General features: G+C 37.9%; 1 protein-coding gene across 2 annotated transcripts in view; it reads left to right on the top strand.

Moving 5' to 3' along the window:
• Positions 1-287: 287 nt before the first annotated feature.
• Fank1 (fibronectin type III and ankyrin repeat domains 1) overlaps positions 288-24163 on the top strand; it is a 145734-nt gene continuing 121858 nt past the window's right edge. Inside the window, exons 1-2 of one of the 2 annotated variants that reach the window (XM_010620999.2) lie at positions 288-386; positions 2314-2384. In XM_010620999.2, the coding sequence (XP_010619301.1) occupies positions 2366-2384 (19 nt within the window). In that variant the 5' untranslated portion in view covers positions 288-386; positions 2314-2365. The remainder of the gene's footprint in view (positions 387-2313; positions 2385-24163) is intronic. The other variant, XM_010621002.2, reaches the window with a different exon arrangement.

Genomic DNA, 24163 nt, shown 5'->3' with positions numbered 1-24163 from the left:
GGCGCGGCCAGGCCCCGCGGGTCGTTCGACGCTCGGGAGGTCCCAACAAATGCCTCGGGACTGCGAAGGTGGGGCCCGCAGCGCCCAATCCAGAGGGCTTCCTGGGAGACCCAAGTGCACGACTAGGCCTCCGAGGCCGTATCGTCCTCAGGCCACTCGGCCACCACCTTCGCTCTGTGACCCAGCGACGCGCGGGCTCTCGCGCTCGCTTGCTTTTCTTTGCGGCTTTTGGTCCCTCCCTCTTGCCGTCCTTCTGGCCCCTCCTCCCCGACTCCCTGGTTGCCTGGGCAACTCGAGCGACGCCTGCAGTGGACAGAGGTGTAAGGAGCGCGGCAGCCGGGGCTTGGCCGGCGGGGCCCGGGAGCACCTGAGCATGGAGCCCCAGAGTAAGGGCTGCTGGACTAGGGCGGGCCGCGACCTCCGGGAACCAGAAGGGCCCTACCCAGTCCTACAGGCTTTACCGTATATGACAGGGACGTGCAGTTAGAGTCTCCGCTCGTGCGTTTCTCTGCGGGAGGGAGGACAAGGGGACTAAACCCTGCTGTCCACTGGACCCAGAGAGTCTCCAGTGTGGGAGCCTGAAGGTCGAGAGGCTGAGCGCCTCTAACCACCACTATCATTATTTCAGTTAACTGTAAATATCCCATCTTGCTTCTAAAATGCAAGCAATTAAGCATGGGACAAAGCTGGGTTTTGAATTGATGAGACGCTATTTGCCTCAACCTCTCAATAGTCAGTAATATAAAGGCGGGGTGAGCTTTGTCCAAGTATATTTACTTTATTTTTACCTTCATTTAATTATTGTTAACGTATGTGAGATAAGATACGCCCCCCAATTTTTGTTTTACTAATTCTTTCTGTTTTCCCACGTTATTTTTGATGTATGTCCAAAGAGGTACAGTTTACTTATCAGATCTAATAAGACTTGTAACTTACTGGTTTATTGATTTCCCCAACCTTTCCAGGGGCTTTGTTCCAGGTCTTTCTTTACTCATCGCCTATGTTGTTTTATTGTCCCTTTTTGTTCTTAAAGTAAGGACTGTTTTGAATAGAGACTTGAATGATCTTCAAAGTTTAAAAGAGGATACAGTTTGATTCTTAAAACCTAGCCGGCTCCTCTTGCACAATTTCAGAAATAAAATACTCAGGCTAAATCCAAGTTTCTCTGGGAGGAATGGCATTTATAGAGCACGACATTCAACATAGAAAATTTAAAGAATTTTTCCTTTAAGTTATTTGCTGAGAAGAGAACTTCCAAGTTGGGAATTATGGTTGCTTGGGCTGGTAGGATTTTTATACAGTTTCATTGTATGCATTTATAACTCTTTTGATTCTACAACTTTTGCCTAATCTAGTGAAAGAAATTTAGCATACAAGAATGCTATTTTTTTTTTTTTGGTCTAATGGCAAACTGTCAGGTTGTATATGTTTTCTCCAGAAAGAAGAAATAGTTTGAAGTGAAAAGTATTTTTTAAAAATGGCACCTTTATTTCTGCAGATTTGTGTTCAAAGGTGTAAACTATAAATTCAGAATCATTTTTAAAATTCAGAATCTTTAATATATTCATTCATTCATTGTGCTTCATAGGTTGCAGCTCTGTTCTCGGGCTTGGGGATGGAATGATGACTAGAACAATGTTAGTTTCATCTATCCCAGTAGGCTAAGCAGAGGCTTTCTCAAGAATTACTGCAAACTGAGTCTGAGCCTAGGGAAGAAGAGGTGAACAAAAGTTTTCCAGGAGCAGCTAGATCTGCAGAATTGCCTGGCAAAGAATAAGGGAAAATAATTTTTAGAGGAAATTCTGGTGCATAGGTCTCCAGACCTAAGGGAGCGGCACGGTTCTAGGATCAAGAGCAGGAAGATTAGTAAAGCTGTTGGTAACAGGAGAGGGAGAGAAGAGGAGAAAAAGATGTTGTGTGGGGAGGGGTGAGATTGTAAAAGTCAACAGGTGCCAGATCAGGAAGGTTTTATAAAACAGTATAAGAAATGTATTAACTGTGTGAACTCTATGTACATTTGTATATCAGTTCATTGGATTTTGACGTGGAAAATATTTTTAAAGCAATTTACACCTGGGAAACAAGTAGATTTATTCCTTTTCACATATTCTTAAATATTTTTTAATAATTTAATTTTAAATAAATTCAATTACCATTTACCTTAGAAAATTATTTCACAGTCTACTAAGCATCATTTTGGATAAATATTTACTAAATAATTTACTAATCTTAAGTGATTTGGTAAATATTTAAAAGGATAAGAATAAATTATCTCTAAACATTTTTTTAACTCCAAGATTTATATCTAACTAGATTCTACCCAAGACTGAAGTTATTTCCTTCCCTCAAAGATAATGGAAGCACTATGGATATGATATTAGCAGGTATCATAATTAATTACACATAGTTACAATTATACTGTTGTGAATATTATATTAACATTATATAGTTACACTAATATTATGGAACATATTTTATATCTGGTAATTACATGGCACCTTTTGTTATTGAAGGGTTCATATAACATTTTAGAAGAGTAAATATAGCATCAGTAAATTGATGAAGAGGAAAGATCCTTCTTAATTGCCTTTAAGAATTAAACATATGTCTAAAACAACACTAAAGAATAAGTAGAAATAACCCTCAAGCCTCTTGTATCCATTTTATTTCCACACACTTAGTTTTCTATTACTTTTAGGAATGATCTTTGTTAACTGTGTCATTAAAATCCAATAAACAAACTCCCAAACCCCACAGCTGGATCATACTCTGGCAATAAACAAAGGATGACAGGGGCTACCACTGCTTCACAGAATAATAAGTCAGTGAACCAAGAAATGATTCCTTAGAGGAAATTAAATAAGTTCACAACCTTGGACTGTTCAGAGTGGTATGGGTGTTTGCACATTTACATTTTTCTTTCTTTCCTGAACTTACTTCACTATTGGAAAGATAACCAATGTATGAAATAAGAAATTATTTTGCTTTTGAAAAAAATATGTAAATTCAACAGTTCTTCTCTTACCTAATTTCTCAGTGATGAAACCAGTGGGTGGTTTGGGAGGTCTTCAGTCCAAATCTAAACAAACACAATCCAAGTAACCAACAAACCTAAGGAAACAGGATCTTAGTTAAAACTGTATTTATCAAATGCAACATTGAGATAAACCTCCCAGCTTCTGCTCCCTAATTTTTTCAGGTCAATTACAAATACTGTACATATGGTGTTCTCATTGTATGTCAGGTATTATAAATACAGTGTTTAATTTTCTTTTTAACATATCAATCACACACACACACACACACACACACACACACACACGTGTGCGCGCGCAGGCGCCTAAATTCAGGCCTGGCTGTAGTTTCCTGCTGAATATCAACTTTTTTTTTCCTTGTATTTTTTGAGAGAGGGTCTTACTATGTAGTTCAGCCTGGCTTCAAACTCACTGTGTAGCCTAGGCTGCCCTCAAACTCTTGGCAATCCTACAGCCTCAACCTTCCGGGGGGCTGGGATTATAGGTGTGCACCACCACACCCTGGGTTACACATCAACATTTTAAAAGAAATGTTAAATAGAGATCTATATTATTCCTGTAAATAAAGGTCTGAAACAGGCATTTATAGGAATTGACTTCTCTCTTCAAACCTGTTCCTCCACTAGCATTCCCCACCTTCCCAATTCCAGCCTGAAATCTGAGTCATCCCTGACTCCTGTTGCTCACCCAACACCCCTCACACACAGTACTTCTACCAGCACATCTGTTCATTCCATCTCCAAAGGCTACCACAAACACACATCTTCTTCCCTTCCCTTGTAGGAACCAGTGGTTTTCTAAGACATCTCACTTACCATGATTGTAGGCTCCACTGATTTCTATTCCTCTCCCCTTCCCCACTTATGCTCCATCTGGAAGCCAGTGCAACCTTTCCAAAATAGATACCAGATCTTGGCTCTCCCCTGCCCAAAAGCCATCTGATTTTTCTCCTAGTGTAGATACGTCTTGAAACTTGTAACACTTTGGATCCTAGATATATTATGCTTCTTTTAGTCCTCAACATACTCAGATTTCTTTAGGATTCTGCTTCTTTGTACAAGCTTTTCCTTCTGCCAGGAATATTATGTATTCCCTTCTGCTCTGCAGGCTCTGGCTTCTAATGCCCTTCAGTCTTTGCTTAAATGTCACTTCCTTGTGGAGTCCTTCTCTGACTCCCTAACGTAGACATTGCCCTCTCCCTGACATTACTCCTATTTCTCCCCTTCTTGATTCATAGCCCAAATCACAATTTGTAATTAATTAATCATGATTTGCAACTCTTTTGTGAATGTTTAGAAAGTGATGTTGTCCACTAGACTAGAATAGCATGGAAGAGGGCATTGCCTTTGTCTGCCTTGGTTTATCAGGTTGTCCCCAGTGCCAACAGGAAGTATGGCCTAAGCAAACTTTTATTGAATGGATGACATTGCTGTTAACAGCTAGGTACCTAGTTTTATTTCCTTAAGTGTATTGTGGTGTATTTATAAACAGAAAACCATTTTACTTTACAACGGAAGGGACTCTGCACAGTGACATTTGAAGTGCCTCTTACGGAGTATGCTTTGGGTAAAGTTCATTTAGATCAGGTGCCTATAAACGGCAGGTCGATTACAAATGTGCTGTTCCATTTTCTTTCCTAATCTAAATGAGATGTTTTAAGAGTCTCCTTTTATCCAGTAAGATTAAGGAAATAGGCAAGTAACATTATATGTTGGACAAAAGGGCCACCGGGTCTTAAAACCTAACAACATCGTTGCACCGCCATGAAGTACTGACTGATTAATTATCTGGGAGACTGGTAGGGATTTAAAAGTAATTTCTTACTTAAGCCCAGAAATCGTTTAACAAATCTGTGCAGCACGTTTTTCTCAAGTAGTCTTAGGCCCTACAAGAATATTAATTCTATCAGATTATAATTCAAATCTTATCATAAACAAACACAAATAAATCATATTTAAAACATTTTAGCAATTTTAAGCAGTCCTATTTTTAAATCCCCATCCAAGCTCTAAAAATCATCGTGATCCTGACCTCAGGATGCTCACTTAGTCATAGAAAGGGAGAAAATGTTCCTGCAGTTGGAGCTGTAGGTCTGGAAGCTCACATTCAATCAGCATTGTACCCAGATGGCGTCTATTCCTGCTAACTTGATTTGCATACCTGTCTTGCAGTGCTGAGGAAGCACTGTTACAACTTGTCTGATCGGCACCAGCCAACCAGATTCAAGGAGGGGCTTGTGTCTACCAGCCTCATCAGAGAGTGGCCTGGATGACTCATTAAATTCAGAAGGTGGTGCAAAGTAAACAACTCGCACAGACATTGTACAGTGTGTGTGTGTGTTCTCACAGGGTTGGTAGCAAACCAGGGCCAAAACTGTTGATGTTTACCTTTGGGACCCTAGGGATCCTCTTGATGCTCTCCTAGACATCACACCCTTAAGAACTTTGTACGTCTACTTACCTTCCCACCTTCCCGGCTCCCAAAGCAGAGTGACTTCCTCTTGCCTCAGTACAGTGTCTGCATTTTATGAATGCTTTTGTTATGCTGACATGCTGTAGTTAATATACATGCTCAGCTCTCTCATGAGAAATTTCCCTGAGACGAGTTGAGATCTTCATCTTTCTGGCTCTAGTAACTGCCTTCATTTATGTTAGTCTGAGTGAATGAATGAATGAAAAAACCACAGAAGTTTTTTTTTAAATAACCTTATAGATCTTGTCCATTTGAGAGAAACAAACAGGTTAATTAGCTTATTCAAGATTGTGCAAGTATTTTCATTCTCTAGTAAAGTAAATCACCCCAAGTTGAGAATAGCGTTGCTAGTTGAATATATCATTCCTTCCTTGGCAATCAATATTAATTTTGACGTAAAGTCCATGCATACAGTAGAATGTACAAATCTTAAGTGTATAGTCTGAATATTTGTAAAGCGAACACATCCAGGTTGTCACAACCTTGATAAATATATAGAACATGCCTTGTAACTCAGAGATCTACCTTTCTAGGTATGGCCCACATCAAAATAACTACAAGTGGGAGTTCTATCAGAATGGGCTAGCTTCACATTTTTTTGTACTTTATGTAAACAGAGTGACATAGTGTGTATTTTTTTTTTTGTTGTTGTTGTTGTTTTGAGACAGGGTCTCACTATATAGTTGAAACTGACATGGAACTCACTATGTAGCCCAGGCTGGTCTCGAACTTGTAGTGATCCTCCTGCCTCAGCCTCCCAAGTACGGGGATTACAGGCGTGCGCCACCATGCCCAGCCATAGTGTGTATTTTTTTTTTTGTTGTTGTTGTTGTTTTGAGACAGGGTCTCACTATATAGTTGAAACTGACATGGAACTCACTATGTAGCCCAGGCTGGTCTCGAACTTGTAGTGATCCTCCTGCCTCAGCCTCCCAAGTACGGGGATTACAGGCGTGCGCCACCATGCCCAGCCATAGTGTGTATTTTGTGTGTGTGTTTGTGTGTGTGTGTATGTTCAGGTTCTTTTGCTTGACATTTTCCCAGTGAGTCAGCAGTGAATTATATACACTGCATTCCTTCTTTTTCTGTCCATTACTTTGCTTTTTTCTCCTCACACTGTATTGTTTAGATCTTTCTGTTTAGTACATATTGAACCTCCTCACTCTTCAAATAACTGTGTTCTATTGTATGAATTTATCATTTTTTAACCAGTCCTGTATTGATGGAGACTCATTTGGATTATAATTGTTTGCTGTTGTGAGAGGCTGGATAAAAGACACCCACATCTGAAACCCTTGAACCTGTGAGTATGTTACCTTACTTGGCAAAAGGGGTTTCACGATTAGGACAATCAAAGGGGAGAGTAACCTCTATCCTGCAGGTGGGGCCGATGTAATCAGTCACAGCAGTCTTTATAAGAGGGAGGCAGAGGATGAGAATGGTAAATGCAGGCCATTACATGGAGGACTGGTATCCTACAATTTAATTTCCTATCCTTTTGATGGTGGACATTTGGGTTTTTTCCCAAATAATGGTGCTGTGGCTATTTGTTTACCTGTCCGTTGGTGCACATGTGTGCTTTTCTGTGGACACCTAGGGGACTCCGAGGAGTGGAGTTCACTGCTGAGTCCCGTTTAACTTCAGTAGCTATCGCTGTACCTGTGTCACCACGCTGTCATGCTGCAGTGCGTGTGAGAATGTCAGGGGCTCCACATCCTTGCCAGTGCTGAAGTTTTTGATCTTTTCAAATTTTGCTAGTTTAATGCATATGACAAGTATCTTATTGAGATTCTAATTATTCTTTAGCAACTGTTAGGGCTCATATTTATAAGTCTCTCCAAAACCTCATGTGCTTTTTGGGAGGTGGCTGAATTGAATCATGAGTGTCTGTTAACTGGATTAGTCCACTGATTTAGCGTAGTTCTAGAAGTGGATGATGGGAAGACCCACCCTAGGTGTGGGTGGAACCAACCAATAGGTTTGTAGCCTGAACAGAATAAAAAGGGAAGGGGAGGGTCACTACTTGTTGCTTTCTGCCTGCCCCTCACGGACTGTTTATCCTCTGCGATGCCCCTCTGCCATGCTGCCCTGGACTGAAGCTTCTATGAACTGTGAGCTAAAATTAACCTTTCCTTCTTTAACTTGTGGGTGTTGGATATTTTGTCTTAACATTAAGAAAGTAAGATAATGACTAATAATGGTAAATACATGTTTAAGTATTTTTTTCAGCTTTAATCGAGTTTATTGGTACATTTTAGGGATATAGTACAGTTACATTCATTGTTGGGATCTTGTACCTCTACATGACAAGTCTTGGTTCTCATTTTTTCCCCTTGTCCCTGCCCTCCCTTCACCCCCTCCTCCCCTCCCTATCTACAACCACTTAATTTCCATCTTTTCATTATCTCACATTTTTTTCTTTTCCCTTTTTACCCTTCCCCTACCCATCCCACCTTCCCTACACCTTTAGCTCCTTTCTTCCCATTCATGTTTATGTATTTTTATAGGCCCCTTGAATATCCTTTCATGATATGAAGGTCTTTATTCTTATTTTCATTTGGTGATGTGTCTCACAAAACCTGTGAGATAATGAATGTTTGCTGTTTTAAGCCTCTGTGTTTTGGAGTAACTTGTGCAGCGCTGGAATCCGGTAAAATCTTGTATCTGTTACAGTGAACCTGGCTTTTCTGGCTTCAGTTTACATGCATCTCTCCTATCAGTAACTCCTTTTACAGTTTATTTTTATTCTTTCTAGACTTTGGTTTTTTTTTTTTTTGTTAAGTTTGAAAGTTAAAATTACAACTTTGGACTACAGAGTGAAAAGTCTTAGTTTTGCTGGATTTCTGGATTCAAGCCATCCTCTACATCAGTCTCCTTAGTAGCTGGGTCTGCACAGATGTATAATCAGCTTCAGAGATCGTTTAAACCTTATAAATACAAGAAAGTTATACTGCGTTCTTTGTTTTTCTGTCCATTACTTTGCTTTTTTTTCTCCACCTAACACCATATTTTTGGAGACCTTTCTGTTTCATACATAATGAATCTCCTCCCTCTTAAAATAACTCTGTTCTATTATATGAATTTATTGTATTTTAACCAGTCCACTATTGGGGGAAGACTCATTTGGTTTCTTATTGCTTGCTATTGTGAGAGGCTGGATAAAAGACACCCACATCCTAATCTCCTGAACCTGTGAATGTTACCGTCCTTGGCAAAACGGGTTTTGTGTTAAGGATAATCAGATGGTGTGAGTAGCCTGTATCATGCAGGTGGGCCCAATGTAGTTAATCACAATGGTCTTTCTATGAGAAAAGCAGAGGACCAGAATGGTAACAACCTAATTATTATTAAATATTCCTCACGTGTACAATACCCTTAGCGTCTCCTTCAGAGTTAGGCCTAGGTAGCTACTGGGGCCCCCTGAAACTGGAAACCTCTTCAGTAGGCTCCAGTCTCCTGCCCAGTATATGATGCAGGCCGGGGTGGGAGAAGACACCGTAAGAGACAGAAAGCAGGGTTCCAGGACAAAAGTGCTGGTCAGTCCAAGCTACTGAATTTTGTTGGTAATCAATTAGGGTGAAGGCGAGCTATGTGCAAGGGCAGGGCCACGTGAGAAGATTCCAGTTGTGCAGTTTCTATGGAAATAGAAACAAAGGGCAAGACAAAGTATTATCTAATGAGAAACAGAACAGACAAAATATATGGTTGTAGTTAGAACTTTGTCCTTCTAATAAGAAGGTTTTAGTTGTGGGAATGGAATTTGGGTGTGAGTTGCTCTGACCACACATAGGCATCACTTCTATAAATAAGCCAATAATGGGACTAACTCTTTACAGCCTGATTTGGGGCATAATCAGTGTGGCAGTCTCCCACAGGTAGCTCCATTCTGCACTGTTTACTTTCCTGTCCCTCCTATTGCCTTACACAGAGTTCCCTGCACAGAGTGAGAAAAGGAAATAATATACTAAAACATCTGAGGCACAGCAGTTGGTTGGTAAGAACTGTATTCTAGAACACATTCTGTCCACCTATGTTTAGATCATTTCTGTTTATGAAAATGTGATATTTGCCTTGCACTAAAATATCCTTATGATCAGTGATTAGTGAAAACTGAAGAAATGGGTGCCTAGAAATATCCTAATTAGTTTTGATGTTGACTCACTGATGCAAAGCACAATCAACAGAGTCGGGGCATGTGTGTGGTCCACGCTTCCACTGTGCCCGTGGTAGCTATTAAGGTCAGTATCACCCTGGTTCTTGGGACACCGGGCATAGCCACTCTTTCCTTATCTATTATTTGCACATGAGACAAAATATTTGTTCTACTGTACAGAAGTACGAACACCAGTACCCAAACTAACTCCAGTGTTTTCCCAATGAAAAATGAACTATAAACAGAAACTATTCCCCTTCCCTTAGCTTGGGAGTTCAATATTACCCTCATTCCTTATTTCCTTATGTATTGGCATTGCTTTTTTTTGTTTGCTTCTTTTGAAGTATTTAAACATCAGGAAGAGGGACAACTTTTACCTTAACATTAGCGACTTGAATGCATTGCTTTTTGTAGCATAGTTGGTTTGAAATTTAAATTGGTATGGTCACAGTACTAATTGGTTTTATCCTAGTCAATAGCTTGAGCTTTTAGCTAAAATGTTTAATGTATCGTGCTTTATTTCAATATGAACCACAATTAGGTACATGTTTGGAATCTATATCTATCGAGACAGGGTCTCACTATGTAATTCAGGCTAGCCTTGAACTCATGGCAATCTTCCTGCCTCAGGCTCCAGAGTGTTGGGATTTCAGGTGTGTGCCACCATGCCAGGTCCAGAATTTTTAAAGACTTCTAAAAACCTACAAAATTTAATCATGTATCATGGAAGTACATAACAAAATAATTGATTGACAACAAGCCTGGTTATTATAATTTTTGTGTCTTGAGAAGGGAAAAGGATACAAACAGAGGAGGCCTTGAAAGGGAATTGTATGGCTTTTGCCTCCTATTCTGAATTGGTGCTTATTGACACAAGTGGCCAACAGATGATTCTAAAGGGACATTGAGGACTCTCTACCCTTTTCTGATTATACACCTATGTTTTTTTGTTTTATATGGGGTCTAGTATGTTGCCCAGGCTGGTCCTCAACTCAACTCCGGGGCTCAAGCAATTCTGCTTAGCCTCATGAGTAGCTGTGTCAACTGCACCCAGCTTTTGCAACACAATGCTCATTCTACATGATACCTACACTCAGTTGTTTAGTGGTCTGCCAAAGGGAGCACCTGTTTGTGAAACTAATAACTGTCCTAAGGTCCGGTGCTCTGTGAACTTTGTTCACTAATTGGATGTGGGGTGGTAACTTGATTACAGGTAACTTCGGCATGAGTCAGGCTGGCTCACTACAGCTGTTTCTACTAAAACTCACCTCTGGTGATCACTGTTGCTGCCACTACTTCCAACTGGCATTTGTTTGCTTTGAGTTAACTTTAGGTAAAAATAGATTAATTTACAAAATTTTGACAATGCCAATAGCACAGTCAAGAAAGGGAACACGGATGGCCATGGGAATCAGTCCAGTGGGGTGTTGCGTACCAGCTCTTGGGTTTGAGACCAGTTGCAGTAGCTCTGAGCCTACTGCTTCTTCACTCAGTCAGGAATGGTGAGACCTATCTGATTTACCGGGTTTCGGTGGAGACTGAGTGGGACTGTGCACAGTACGTACTGTGGGGCCTGGCTTGTGTTGGCTGCACTACTTACAAAAGAAGAACCTATGAAACAAGACCAGGAAGGGGCAAATACAGTGTAAATCCAAGCTGGTCATTGTAAGCGGCTGGTCAGCCAAATGAAAGGATGTCTGGGAACCACAGGGAGGAGGTTTGTGGATGAGACATATAGACCCGTCTTTTTGTCAGAGAGTAGTGGATATCATGGTAATCTTTTTACATGAACCCACTTTCATTGTAATTCTTCAAGTATTTTCTGTCATTTAACTTAACAGTAGGACTTCTGGTTACTTCTGAATTGCCTACTCATTACATGAGGGACCCCCAAAGAAAACCACCAACTTCCTGTAGATAGCAGTATTTTTAATAAGGCATTTGTGAAATAATCCTAACAATCTATTTTTGCCTATTTGAAGATGATCTTTTTTTTCTCTGGATGATGTAGGGTTTTTTTTCTGCATTTTGCTCAGTGGAAGTTTCAAAATATTATGTATCATATATATATATATATATATGTATGTATGTATGTTATGTACGTATCTCAGTTATATTTGTTTCAATAGTCTTTTCAGGTGGTAACTTCTATCCCCATCCCCAACTGGATTGTAAGCTCCATGAGGCCACAAGCTGGCCTTGCCTGTCAATGTGTTACCAGCATGTTCACCATGCAAGTACACAGGCACCCAAGTATTAAACAGAAGATTGGAAAATGTAGCAGTATTGAAAGACAGAGAAAAACCTCACAATGATAGAAAACCTTGACCCAAGGTAGGCTCTGTTTCAGGGATGGAAAATAGGGTTTCTTGGTTGCTAGGAAAGCACTCTATAGATGAGCTACATTCCCAGCCCCCAAAGTAGTGTTTCAAACCATATTTTTTAAAAATTTAATTTATTGATACATTCTAGGTGGACAGTACAGTTACATTCATTACTGGGATCTTGTACCTTTACATGCTAGGTCTTGGTTCTCATTTTTTCCCCTTGTCCCCAGCCTCCCTTCACCCTCCCCTCCCCTCCCCCCTTCAAACACTTTAATTCCATTTTTACATTTTCTCATATTTTTTTCCTTTTCCCTTATTCCCCCTTCCCTATCCTTCTCACTGTCCCTACACCTTTTATCCTTTTCTTCCTATTTGTTGTGTCCCATTAGGATCTTGAGTACTATTATAGTTTTTCACACCAGAGATACTATTTGGTATTTGCATATGTGTGCCTTATTTATTTCACTTAGAAGTATATCCTCAAAATGTACCCATTTAACTATGAATGAATCTACTTTCTCATTCTTTATGGCTGAGTAGTATTCCATTTTGTAGAAAAACCACATCTTGTTTATCCAGTTTCCAATTGATGGGCAGATGGGCTGTTTCCAAGTTTTAGCTATTACAAACTGTGCCACTATAAACATGGGTGCACATATATCATTGTGGTATGATTATTTCACTTCTTTTGGAAAGATAGCCAACAGAGGGATGGCTGGGTCAAATGGAACCTCTAATCCTAGTTTTTGAGGTATCTCCATATTGATTCCATAGTGGTTGCACCAGTCTGCACTCCTACCAACAATGCACAAATGTTCCTTTCTCGCCACAACTGTGCCAACATTTGTTATTGTGTGATTTCTTGATAGTAGCCATTCTTTGTGGGGTGAGGTGAAATCTGTGTTGTTTTCATCTGCATCTCTCGAATGACTAGTGGTGTGGAGCATTTTTTCATATATTTTTTTGCTGCTTTTATTTCTTTGTCTGAGAAATGTCTGTTCATTTCAGATGCCCACTTAAGAACTGGGTCTTTATATTTGGGGGGATGGTTGTTTTGAGTTCTTTATATATTTTAGATAATAGTCCTTTGTCTGAGGAGCAGCTGGTAAAAAGTTTTTCCCACATTGTAGGTTGTCTTTTAGTTCTGTTGATGGTTTCTTTTGCAGTGCAGAAGCTTTTTAATAAGATGAGATCCCAGTTGTTGATTCTTTCTGCTAGTTCCTGTGCCACTCCGCCCCTCTTCATAGTCCCCCCCTATGCCCATGTCTTCCAGAGTTCTGCCTAACTTATCTTCCAGCAAGTTTAGTGTTTTTGTTTTTTTATTTAGATCTTTAATCCACTTGGATTTTAATTTAGTGCATGGTGACAGATAAGGGTCTAATTTTAATCTTTTGCAGGTTGAGATCCAGTTTTTCCATTTATTAAAGAGGCTATCTTTCCTCCAGTGGGGACTGTCAGCTCCTCTGTCAAAGATGAGGTAGCTGAGTGCATCTGGAGTTGTTTTTGTGTCTTCCAATCTGTTCCACTGATCCTCAGGTGTACTTCTTTGCCAGTACCATGCTGTTTTTATCACAGTGGCTTTGTAGTATAGTTTCAAATTGGGAATTGTTATACCTGCTGCCATGTGTCTGTTGCCTAGGATGGATTTTGCTATTCTAGGTCTCCTATGGTTCCAAATGAAGTTTTGGATTCTTCTTTCTAGTTCTGTGAAGTATAGTGTTGGGATTTCAATTGGTATTGCATTAAATCTGTGTAGCAGTTTTGGTAGTATGGCCATTTTCACTGTGTTGATTCTTCCTACCCAGAAGCAGGGGACATCTTTCTATTTTCTTAAGTCCTCCTCGATATCTTTTTTTCAGAGTGCTGTAGTTTTCAGTGTAGAGGTCTTTTGCTTCTTTTGTTAGGTTGATTCCCAGATACTTCATTTTTTTGAGTGCTATTGTGAATGGAATTGTTTCCCTAATTTCTTTCTCAGTGAGTCTGTTATTTGTATACAAGAAGGCTATTGATTTTTGGGTATTGACCTTGTATCCAGCTACTCTGCCAAAAGTGTCAATTAAGTCGAGAAGTCTTTTGGTGGAGTTTTTTGGGTCTTCAATGTAGAGTATCATATCATCGGCAAATAATGACAGTCAAACCATATTTTATTAAGGAGAAAGACTAAATTCTCTCCAACATGAGGAATTAAATACTGAGATTTTGTTTGTTTGTTTGTTTGGGGGTGGATCAAGTACAGCTGAGCTTTGAAGAGCCACAAAGAACTCGCTGTCCAAGATCTCCTCCATCCCTCCACACTGAAGAATGAATTTTCTCCTTTTCCCAGTGGCCATTTCAAGTCAATCAAATTGACAAGCAAGACCAACAACATGGAGTGCCTAGATTAATCAGATTCAAAGACACAGTAAATAGTATGGCAGTCATGAGTGTTGGTGTGGTGAAATGTGAAGTTACTGAGTTAATGTGGGTACTATAAATCAAGAAATCATAGATGAGATTAAAATACAAGCAAAGACAGTTTTATTTGGATGCAGAATAGATTTGAAAATCAGGAGACACAGTTTCAGACAGAAGGAAGGCGCATTCTATGGTGGAAAAGTGCCATGACCCACACTGTGTAGGATCAAAAGCTGGTGAGAGCAATGGGAGATGATGAAAGCTGACAAAGACCAAGATTACTCTTAACCTGGGACCAGGTGGAACCATAGCTTGTCAGGAGCTAATGACCACCTGGAGCACCATGTCCTCTTTTGTAGTGGGAGGCAAACAGGAAGAGAAGACAGGCAAATAGTGCTACGTGGTCTAGGTGGAACATAGCATTATTGTTTTGTGATCTGGGAGTGCACAAAAAGGGAATAGGGAAGGACACAACTGTCTCCTGGAGCTGGCCATCCAGGGTCTATAATTTCAGTCAAACAGAATGACTTACTCTCTAGTCTATGAAGGAGAAAGGGAGCAGGGAAGAGACGAAGAACCATCCCCAGGAGAAGTGGGCATGAGGAATAAGCAGGGTTGGAAACTGATGGAAATTGGGGTAGTCATAAGTTCCTTCCATGGGAAGGGTTCAGGTCAAAAGACAATACAGGTTACTCTGGTATTTCTCAAATCTTAGAAGATTTGTAACACAGTTTCAGTTGGGATTGATAAAAGTTTCTAGAAATGGATGGTGGTCATGGTTGCACAATAATACACATGCACATAATGCCACTGACCCATATACTTACAAATAGTTTAAAAAGTAATATATATTTTACCATGATAAAAGGTTTTAAAAAAACTTATCATTTGAACACATGTAAATGCTAAGTCCTTCATATGCATTTCACCATCCTTTAAATAACCTTGCACAGAGACTCTCTCTGGGCCACAGAGGCAAAATCTGAGGCTCACAAAGGCTATTTACCAGGAGTGTCACAGCTAGTATGACAGACCTTCATGATGTGCGATCATGTACTCTTATTTCACTCCTTTCTATAGCGTTGGAAAAAACTCAGGGTAAGGTTTCAGAAATAAGTAATAGAATTAAAGTTTTAACCATACAATGTTTGAATAGAGACCAACTAATGATGCCTAGGGCTAACTCTACTTGTAATTGAAGGTAAATCTTATGAAAGGGAGGGAATTTTGGGGGTTGAAGGTGAAACAGAAGTCATAAGAGTTACATAAATGTATATCTAGGTCCTCTGAACAGAAGTAGAAGTGAGCTACTGTTTTGTAGAATATTCAGTAGGAGCTGACTTCTGTTATCACTGGCCCAAGGAAGGTTTAATGTCATATATAAACAAAACTTGAAAATATCTTCTGGAGGTAAGAATATTCTTTGAATCTTTCCTGACCCAGCTGGAAGGGCTTTATGAAGGAGGGAAGGAATTATTGTGTCTTTAAATCACACAGAATGTTGAAGACTAGCCAGCCCTCAAGCTAATGATGGTTGCTGCAACTCCATCGTTAAACATAAGCATGAACTGGGCCCCTTAGCAAGGAGTAATTCTTTGTGGGATATAAAGAATTTGAAATGGGTCAAAGGAGAGCAAACCCTGCTGATATGAGAACATCAAGGGAGTTTTTCCACTGAATTTGGTTATATTTTGGTTCTGACTTTTTAACCAACTGCAGCTATGAAGCCAGGTGATTTTTATAGTTGTAATTGTGTTCTCTTGGGAAATCTCATTCCTGATGCCTTGTTTCTGCCTATGGTAATGCTGGAAATTGTGTAATTAAACTACTGTAACTTTTTGTGATGAATAGGATACACAGATGTTGCTGATGTTATAGTCAATATACAAGCAAAGACAGTTCAGATTACACAGACCATGGGTCAGAATTTGGGCTTCAGAGAAAACTGCTGCCTCTTGCACTCTTCTGTGACTCTGCTTTTGGTTATTGTTTTAATCTGTGTTTGTTTTGTCCCCTTTTTAAGGGCTCTATCATATGTTATGGTTTGTGTCTAGATGTCTACCCAATGCCTCATGCCTTTTTTGGAGGTGGCTGAATCTGGAAATGTGTGATGCTGAGATTAAGGGCATGTGATTACTAAACCAGTACATGTGAGTGATTGATTTGGCACCGCCCATGATCCTGGTAGTCTGGATGGGATAAAAGAGGCAGAAAGATGCTGGTAAGGTCTCTTGTTGCTTTTGCTGCAGTGTGGGAGCCATGAACTGTTTCTCCTCTGACCCCACTTTGCCATTTACCACCCTACTTTGGAGCCAGCCGATTATGTATGGACTGAAGTCTACAAGCTGTGAGCTGAAAAACTCTTTTCCCTTTTAACTTTGGATGTCCAGTATTTTGTTTCCGCAATGAGAGAAAACTGACTCACAAACACAGATTGTGATTCCAGGATATAGTGAAGAAACATAATATAATATGCAGAAGAAATCAATAATTGTTTGGCCTATACTTTTAACTTTTTTGTTTTTCTGGATTTAAAATCTGGGCCAAATCTTTTATAATTTCTTGCCTTTGAGTCTTCCAGAACTGACAATACATAAGTTCAGTTTTTTGTAAATTAGATGTAACCTTGGATTAAATGTTTCCTTACAGTTTTTTTAAAAAAATAAAGTATCTAAGTGAATTTATATTGCTCATTACAATTCACTAGTTTTATTTATTTATTTATTGGCACTGGGGATAGAACTTGGGTCTTTGTGCTTGTGAGGCAGGCAGTGGAACCACTGAGCTAAACCCCCAGCCCTGTCACTAGATTTATTAAATAGGAAATATAGGGAAGTTTTCTCTTTTTACTGAACAGTGTTTTTCTTGTTCATAAAACTCCTAATGCTTCATCTTCTGGAGTAGTTCTAATAATCAGTACAGGTGCTCTGGAGTGATTGTTTTTGGCAGAAGTTCACATAAACATTTCTGCTTTTCTGTGATTTATGGGTAGTGTTGACAAATTGTTAAAAACAATGCTCATAAATAGAGACCATGTCAGAGTTTGGACTTGGTCACTATGACTGCCGTTGACTTGGAAAGAGCCCTGAGATCTCAGCTGTGGCTGTCATTTGCAGCAGTGATGGGTTTTGCAGGCTCTTTGCCAGAACTGAAATCTTTTAATGGACTAAAACTTCATGAATTTTTTAAAAAAGAGACTGAATAAGGGCTATCTAAACTCTGGTTTCCAATACATTTTTAAAAGCCTGTGTTTATTTTAAAACAAATTTTTGGATGTTTATGATTTATATGACTATTATTCTTTTTTGGAGCTTTAGAAATTCTAGCTTGTTGGTACTACATATTAATTTTGTGGGTCTTCTAGTTACTTCATTAATCAGAAAATATTTAAGTCAACTTCCCTGTTTCTTCTGCTTTGATGTTGGCTGTTGCTGGCTTTTTGCAAAATTTAATTTAAAAAAATTTTTTTGAGAGGGTTTTGCTATGTAGTTCATGCTGGCCGTGAGCACACTATGTGGCCCCTAGGCTGGTTTTGAAAGCACAGCGGTCCTCTTTCCTCAGCCTCCTGGATGCTGAGATTAAAGGTCTGTGCCACCACACGGACCCTTTTGTACATTAGCGTTGATTTATCAGGTTTCACAAAACTTGTTGGGGTACTGAGATTAGATGGGTCATTCTGGGGGAGAACTTTATAATATTGAATCTTTCAATCCCTGAATCTTTATTTCCCCATTTAATATGTCTTCTTTGGTATATTTCAAAATTCTGTGGTATATTCCAAAATTCTTACACGTTTTGTAGATTTGTTAACAGATTCTGTGGATCAATTCAAGCTATAAGAGTATAAATGAACTTTATTTGAGAGCATTAGGAGTTACAGTTCAGGAGACATAGATTCACAATACAGAATGACTGTTCTGAAGGAGGCAGAGATAGTGTGAACTTTATAGAAGACAAGCAGTGTTGATTTATTGTAACCCCCCACAACCCCTAAAGAGTTGAGAGATTCAGGCTACATGAGTGGTGGAAAATTAAGAATGCATATACTTAAAAATATTCCCAAAGCAAACTAGTAGTAACCTCTTGATATATCTCGAGTCTTGGGATACAATGTAATTACTTGGTGGTTTGAGGCGCCTGTAGTCAAAAATTCTCATTTCCAGGCAGCAGCTTGTGATATGCATATGTCTTGTTCCCTTAATGGCCCCTCAACTCCATTTTGAAATGTTTACTCAGTGTTGCTTTCATTGTGATTTTCCTTTTATTTTCATGATTTATTGCATTTTTTATGCCATTGTAAAATTAAAAATTTTTTAGTTGTTAGGTGTATGACCGCTAATTTGCTATATTTATCTACTTACATAGAGTTAAAAATTCTCAATGGATACTTCATACTTATCTACTTATAGAATGCTTCATACTATCTGTAAATGATTTTCTCCATTGTTTTACTTTTCCTGTTAGCACCTCCACTGATTGTCTTTGTCTTCTGATTTCAGAGAATGTCTGTAGTATATTAAGGGTGATTGCTTCTGGTCTTTCTTTATTAGACTAAGAAAATTCACTTCTAGTTATAATTTATCAGGATTTCTTTTTTAGCTCATGGACTAGATTTACTTTTTAAAAAAAATTATTATTATTATTATTATTATATTACTTTTTGGTATTGGGGATTGAACTCAGGTCCTTGTGCTTGTGAGGCAATAAAAATATTTTTTAATCTGGTAATGTGATAATTACTTTTTCATATGAAAATCCTGAGATTAAACAAAACTTATACTATACTTTATACATTACTGGCTTTAGTTTGCAAACACATTTTAAAACTTTTAAAATTTACATAGAGTAGCCAGGTGTGGTGGTGCAACTGTCATCCCAGTATTTGGAAGGCTGAGGCGGGAGGATCATCCTGAGTTTGAAGCCAGACCAGGCTACAATGAGTTCAAGCCCAGCCTGACTTACACAGCGAGACTCTGTCTCAAAAAAAATTTTTGTTTTACATAGAATAGAATTTATTTTGTGGTACATAGCTCTGTGAGTTTTGACAAATGTAGTCATAGAACCACTACTAGAATGATGATGCAGAAAAGTTAATTATTCTAAAAAACTGTCCTGTGTTACTGTTAACTCCTGGCAACTACACATTTGTGTTCCTTTAGGGCTGCTTTTTTCAAACTATCAATAGTGACTTGCCTATAGTACAATACCTATAGTACAGTGTTCAAACTGATACTTCTTTTTCTTTAACCTAGTAGTAATCTGTTGTATGGATGCTTTTTTTTTAATCACTTCATTATTGAGGGAACATAGAATATTTCCATTTTGGTGAATTTGCTATAAAAATTTACACACCAATTTTAATGCAGTCATAGATTTTCATTCACTTGGGCAAATATCTAGAAGTGGGATTGCTTGCTCACATTGTTGGGGTGTTTGACTTTATAAGAAACTGCCAAATTGTCTTACAACATGGCTACATCATTTCAGTTTCTTAGTAAATGTGGGAGTATTCAAGCTACCCATTTCTTTTGGAATTTTGTTTGTGTCTTTTGAGGAGTTAATCATTTTTATCTAAGCATAGTTTTTTTTTCTTGAGTTTATTGGTACATTTTAGGTATACAGTACAATTACATTCATTATTGGGGTTTTGTACCTTTTCATGACAGGTCTTGGTTCTCATTTTTTCCCCTTTTTCTGTGCCCTCCCTTCACCCCCTCCTCCCATCCCTATTTACAAACACTTTATTTCAATTTTTTTCATTTTGCCATATTTTTTTCTTTTCCCTTATTACCTTTCCCATACCTTTCCCATTTTCCCTACACCTTTAGCCCTTTTCTTCCTATTTCACATGGTCAGTTATCTCATTAGGATCTTATGTACTATTATAGTTTTTCACACCAGAGAAACTATTCAATATTTACATGTGTGGCTTATTTCACTTAGGGGTATATGCTCAATATGTATCCATTTTCCTATGAATGAATCTAATTTCTCATTCTTTATGGCTGAGTAGTATTCCATTTTATAGAAAAATCACATCTTCTTTATCCAGTTTCCAACTGATGGGCAAATGGGCTGTTTCCAAGTTTTAGGTTTTTTTTTTTTTTTTGCTTGTTTTTTAGTATACTTCTCGTATCCATTAGATCTTTGATTCCTGGCATTGGTAATTTCTGTGTTCTGTAACTCTGGCTGTGGCTCTAGTCCTCACCATCAACCTGGCTAGAGTTTTATCAATTCCACTGATTTTTTTCCCCCCTATTTTTATGTTTTAAATTGTGTTGAGTTAGTCTTCTGTTTGATTTGGGTTTATTTGGTTCTTTTTCTTCTTAATGTAGATACTTAGATTATTCACTTGATACATTCCTTCTTTTCAATATAACAAGGTTATTTTAATCTATGCTTTAAAGTCTGTTAGCATACAGTTATTAATAATTACCAGGGTTTTATTTATTTATTTATTTTTGTTGTTGTTTTTTGAGACAGGGCCTCACTATGTAGTTGAGACTGACCTGGAACTCACTATGTAGCCAGGCTGGTCTCGAACTCACAGCAAGACCTCCTACCTCAGCCTCCTGAGTGCTGGGATTACAGGCGTGCGCCACCATGCCCAGCAGAAGATTTTTAATTTGATATGATCTCATTGGTTGATCATTGATGTTATTTCTTATGTAATTTCTTGTTCTGTTTAGAATTTTTTTCTGTACCTATGCCGACAAGAGTTTTACTTATTTTATCTTCCAGTAGATTAAGTGTTTTAATGTCTATGTCTTGGATCCATTTTTATTTTATTTTGGTGCATATATGTATTGGTCTAGATTCAATCTTCTACACTTCTGTAACAAATTTTCCTAGCATCATTTGTTAAAGAGGCTTTCCTCCAGCATATATGTTTTTGGCTCCTTTGCCAAAAATCACATGGCTTAATTTGCCTGGGGTTGTTCCTTTATTTTCTATTCTGTTCTGTTGATGTGCATGTGTGTTTCTGTGCAAGTACCATGCTGTTTTTATCAATGAAGTTTTTTTTTCCACTGTGTAGCCTTATCTTCAAATTAGTTACTTAGTACAAGACATAAACCAAAAAGATTTTTACAAAAAAGAAACAGTACAAAATTTCTTTTCAAGGAAGATAAATTATTAGTATAAATAAAACAAGCATATCTATTGCAATATTTGAAAAACAACAGAATATGTAATTTGGAGAAGTATTTGAACTTCTCCCTACTTCCTGTTTATCTCTCCTCTATTTAGCTCATTATTTATGTGTATATAGTATTTCTCATGTAAGAGAAACCATGCAATATTTGAGCTTGTGTGTCTGACTTATTTCACTTAACCTTATGTTCTTAGGGTGCGTCCACTTACTTATGACTGTCTCAAATTTATGTTTCTGTATGGCAATGTAGAACTGCTTTGTGTATAAATACCACATTTTCCTTTTTCATCTGTTGATGGACTAAGATTCAGCTATTATAAATTGTGCAGCTATAAACATGGGGTATGCATATATCCCTGTAATATGATTTTAACCCTTTTAGAAGACACTTAGGGATACAGCTGGGTCAAATGGAGTTTCTATTTTAGTTTTTTTGAGAAATCTGTACACTAATTTCCATGGTGGTTGTACTAGTTTATAAAAGCCCTGCCAACACTGTAATAAAGATTTCTTTCTCCATATGTTTGTCAGCATTTATTATTAGATTTTTTTTGAAGGTAGACATTTTTTCTGGGATAAGGGGTATTTCAGTGTAGCTTTTCTTTTTTAAATAGTTTGCTTACTGGTGTTTTTTTCAAACCTTTTCTTAACCCTCACATTTATTGTTCTGGGTCTTTCTCAACTTTCCTGACTGCCTCTTCCTCAATTATTTTCCTTTATAGTCTACATTGAGGACTAAATCAGCCTTAGATTATAAAAGGGAAAATTATGCACAGTTTTATATCTACACTCTCCATTTCTTTCTTTGTTTTTTTTTCTCCCCTCTGGTACTGGGGATCAAAGTTGGGACCTTGCGATCATGAGGCAGGCAGCAGAACCACTGAACTAAATCCCTGGCCCTGCACTTTCTATTTCTAATCTCACTAAAAATGTTTATTCTAGTCAGTTCTAGATGGGATCTTCCAAGAGACAAGGGGACCTTTTTTCTGTTCTAAAAACCTTTGCTATTATAGGTATATTTCATAGCTATTAATAGAAAAGCAATGCAAAAAAAAAATGAACACAAACAAACAAACAACAGAAGTCTAGGGCATTATATTACTTGTTAGCCTTTTATGGCTGAGCTATCATTCAATCCAAGATAATACCTGATATTCAAGTCCTGCTTTTTCAAAACCATAGAACTTTAGATGTCATTGACAACACAAACAGTGTTCTTTATCTGGTACTTGTGGAAATTTTTGTTCCATTTTCTTTGAGCATGTGGCACTTTTGAATTTCCTCCATGTAGAGTAGAATTTTTATCACTTACTCTTTAAACCCTCTCTCCCTTGGGGAACTGTACGTTAACATTTCTGAGTACAGGGGCTCTAGGTTAATTTTTTCAAGTCTAATCCTTGATCTCTGTTAGTTCTTGGTTAAACTACTTAATTTCTCTTAAACTCAATTTCTCCTTCTGGATTATCTCTGATAATTACTTTGTTGATTTATCTGCTTTGTGACAGTGGAGTATTGAAGTTTCATAATTGTATCTGATTTTTCATATCCATTAATATTTGGTCGATATAGTAGGATGTGTAGTATTTTGTGCTATTTTAATATATTTATGATATCCCTTGCTTTGGGAATGTGCCCTTAACAAGTATGTGGTGATCTTCTTTGTCTTTCTTAATCAGTCTTGGCTTGAAATTTACTTTGTCTACAAATAGAATAGCTACCCTGGCTTTATTCGGGGCTCCTGTTGCATGAAGTATTGATTTTATCCTTTGACTTATGAATTTCTTTGAGCTAAATGGATTTCTTCGATGCAACATATTGTTGAATCTTACTTCTTGACTCATTTTACCAATCTTGTTTCTTTTGATTGGTAAATTGAGATCATTTACATTTATGGTTATAACGGATATGTACAGACTTATCCTTGTCAAATTAATTTCCTGTTGTTGGTTCTCTTTCTTTCCCTTCTGTTAACTGCTTGCCTTGCCTGGTGAGTTTATTCTATTTAGATTCATGGAATTGTTGTCTTCATTGTCTTTTTTTTTTAAATATTTTTTTCTTTTTATTGAGTTTATTGGTACAATCTAGGTATACAATACAATTACATTCATCATTGGGATTCTGTACCTTTACATAATAGGTCTTGATTCTCATTTTTTCCCCTTGTCCCTGCCCTCCCTTCACCCCCTCCTCCCCTCCCCACTTACAAACACTTTATTTCCATTTTTTCAGTTTCTCATATTTTTTTCCTCTCCCTTATTACCTTTCCCCCACCCTTCCCACTTTCCCTACACCTTTAGCCTTTTACTTCCTATTTCACATTATTAATTATCTCATTAGGATCCTGTGTACTATTATAGTTTTTCACACCAAAGAAACTATTCAGTATTTCAGCTAAAGAAATCTTTATATGAACATTAAAAATAGGGAATCCTAAAATAAAACTAAAAAGGAAAGTAAAAGAGAAAAGACAATGATGTAACATTAAAATAATTCTTAATTCTGGAGATGAAAATGATCCCTGCACATATTTAAATTGCTTCTCGCTCTTATAGTCTTATCTTATTCTTTTTTTCATTATTTAGAGGATACTTTATTAGTTTCTGTAATCAAACCCACGTAGATATGACCT

Source organism: Fukomys damarensis, unplaced genomic scaffold, assembly GCF_012274545.1.
Source record: "Fukomys damarensis isolate Sample0158 unplaced genomic scaffold, DMR_v1.0_HiC HiC_scaffold_8, whole genome shotgun sequence".
Lineage (NCBI taxonomy): Eukaryota > Metazoa > Chordata > Mammalia > Rodentia > Bathyergidae > Fukomys > Fukomys damarensis.
This window is presented reverse-complemented; position numbering and strand designations above follow the sequence as displayed.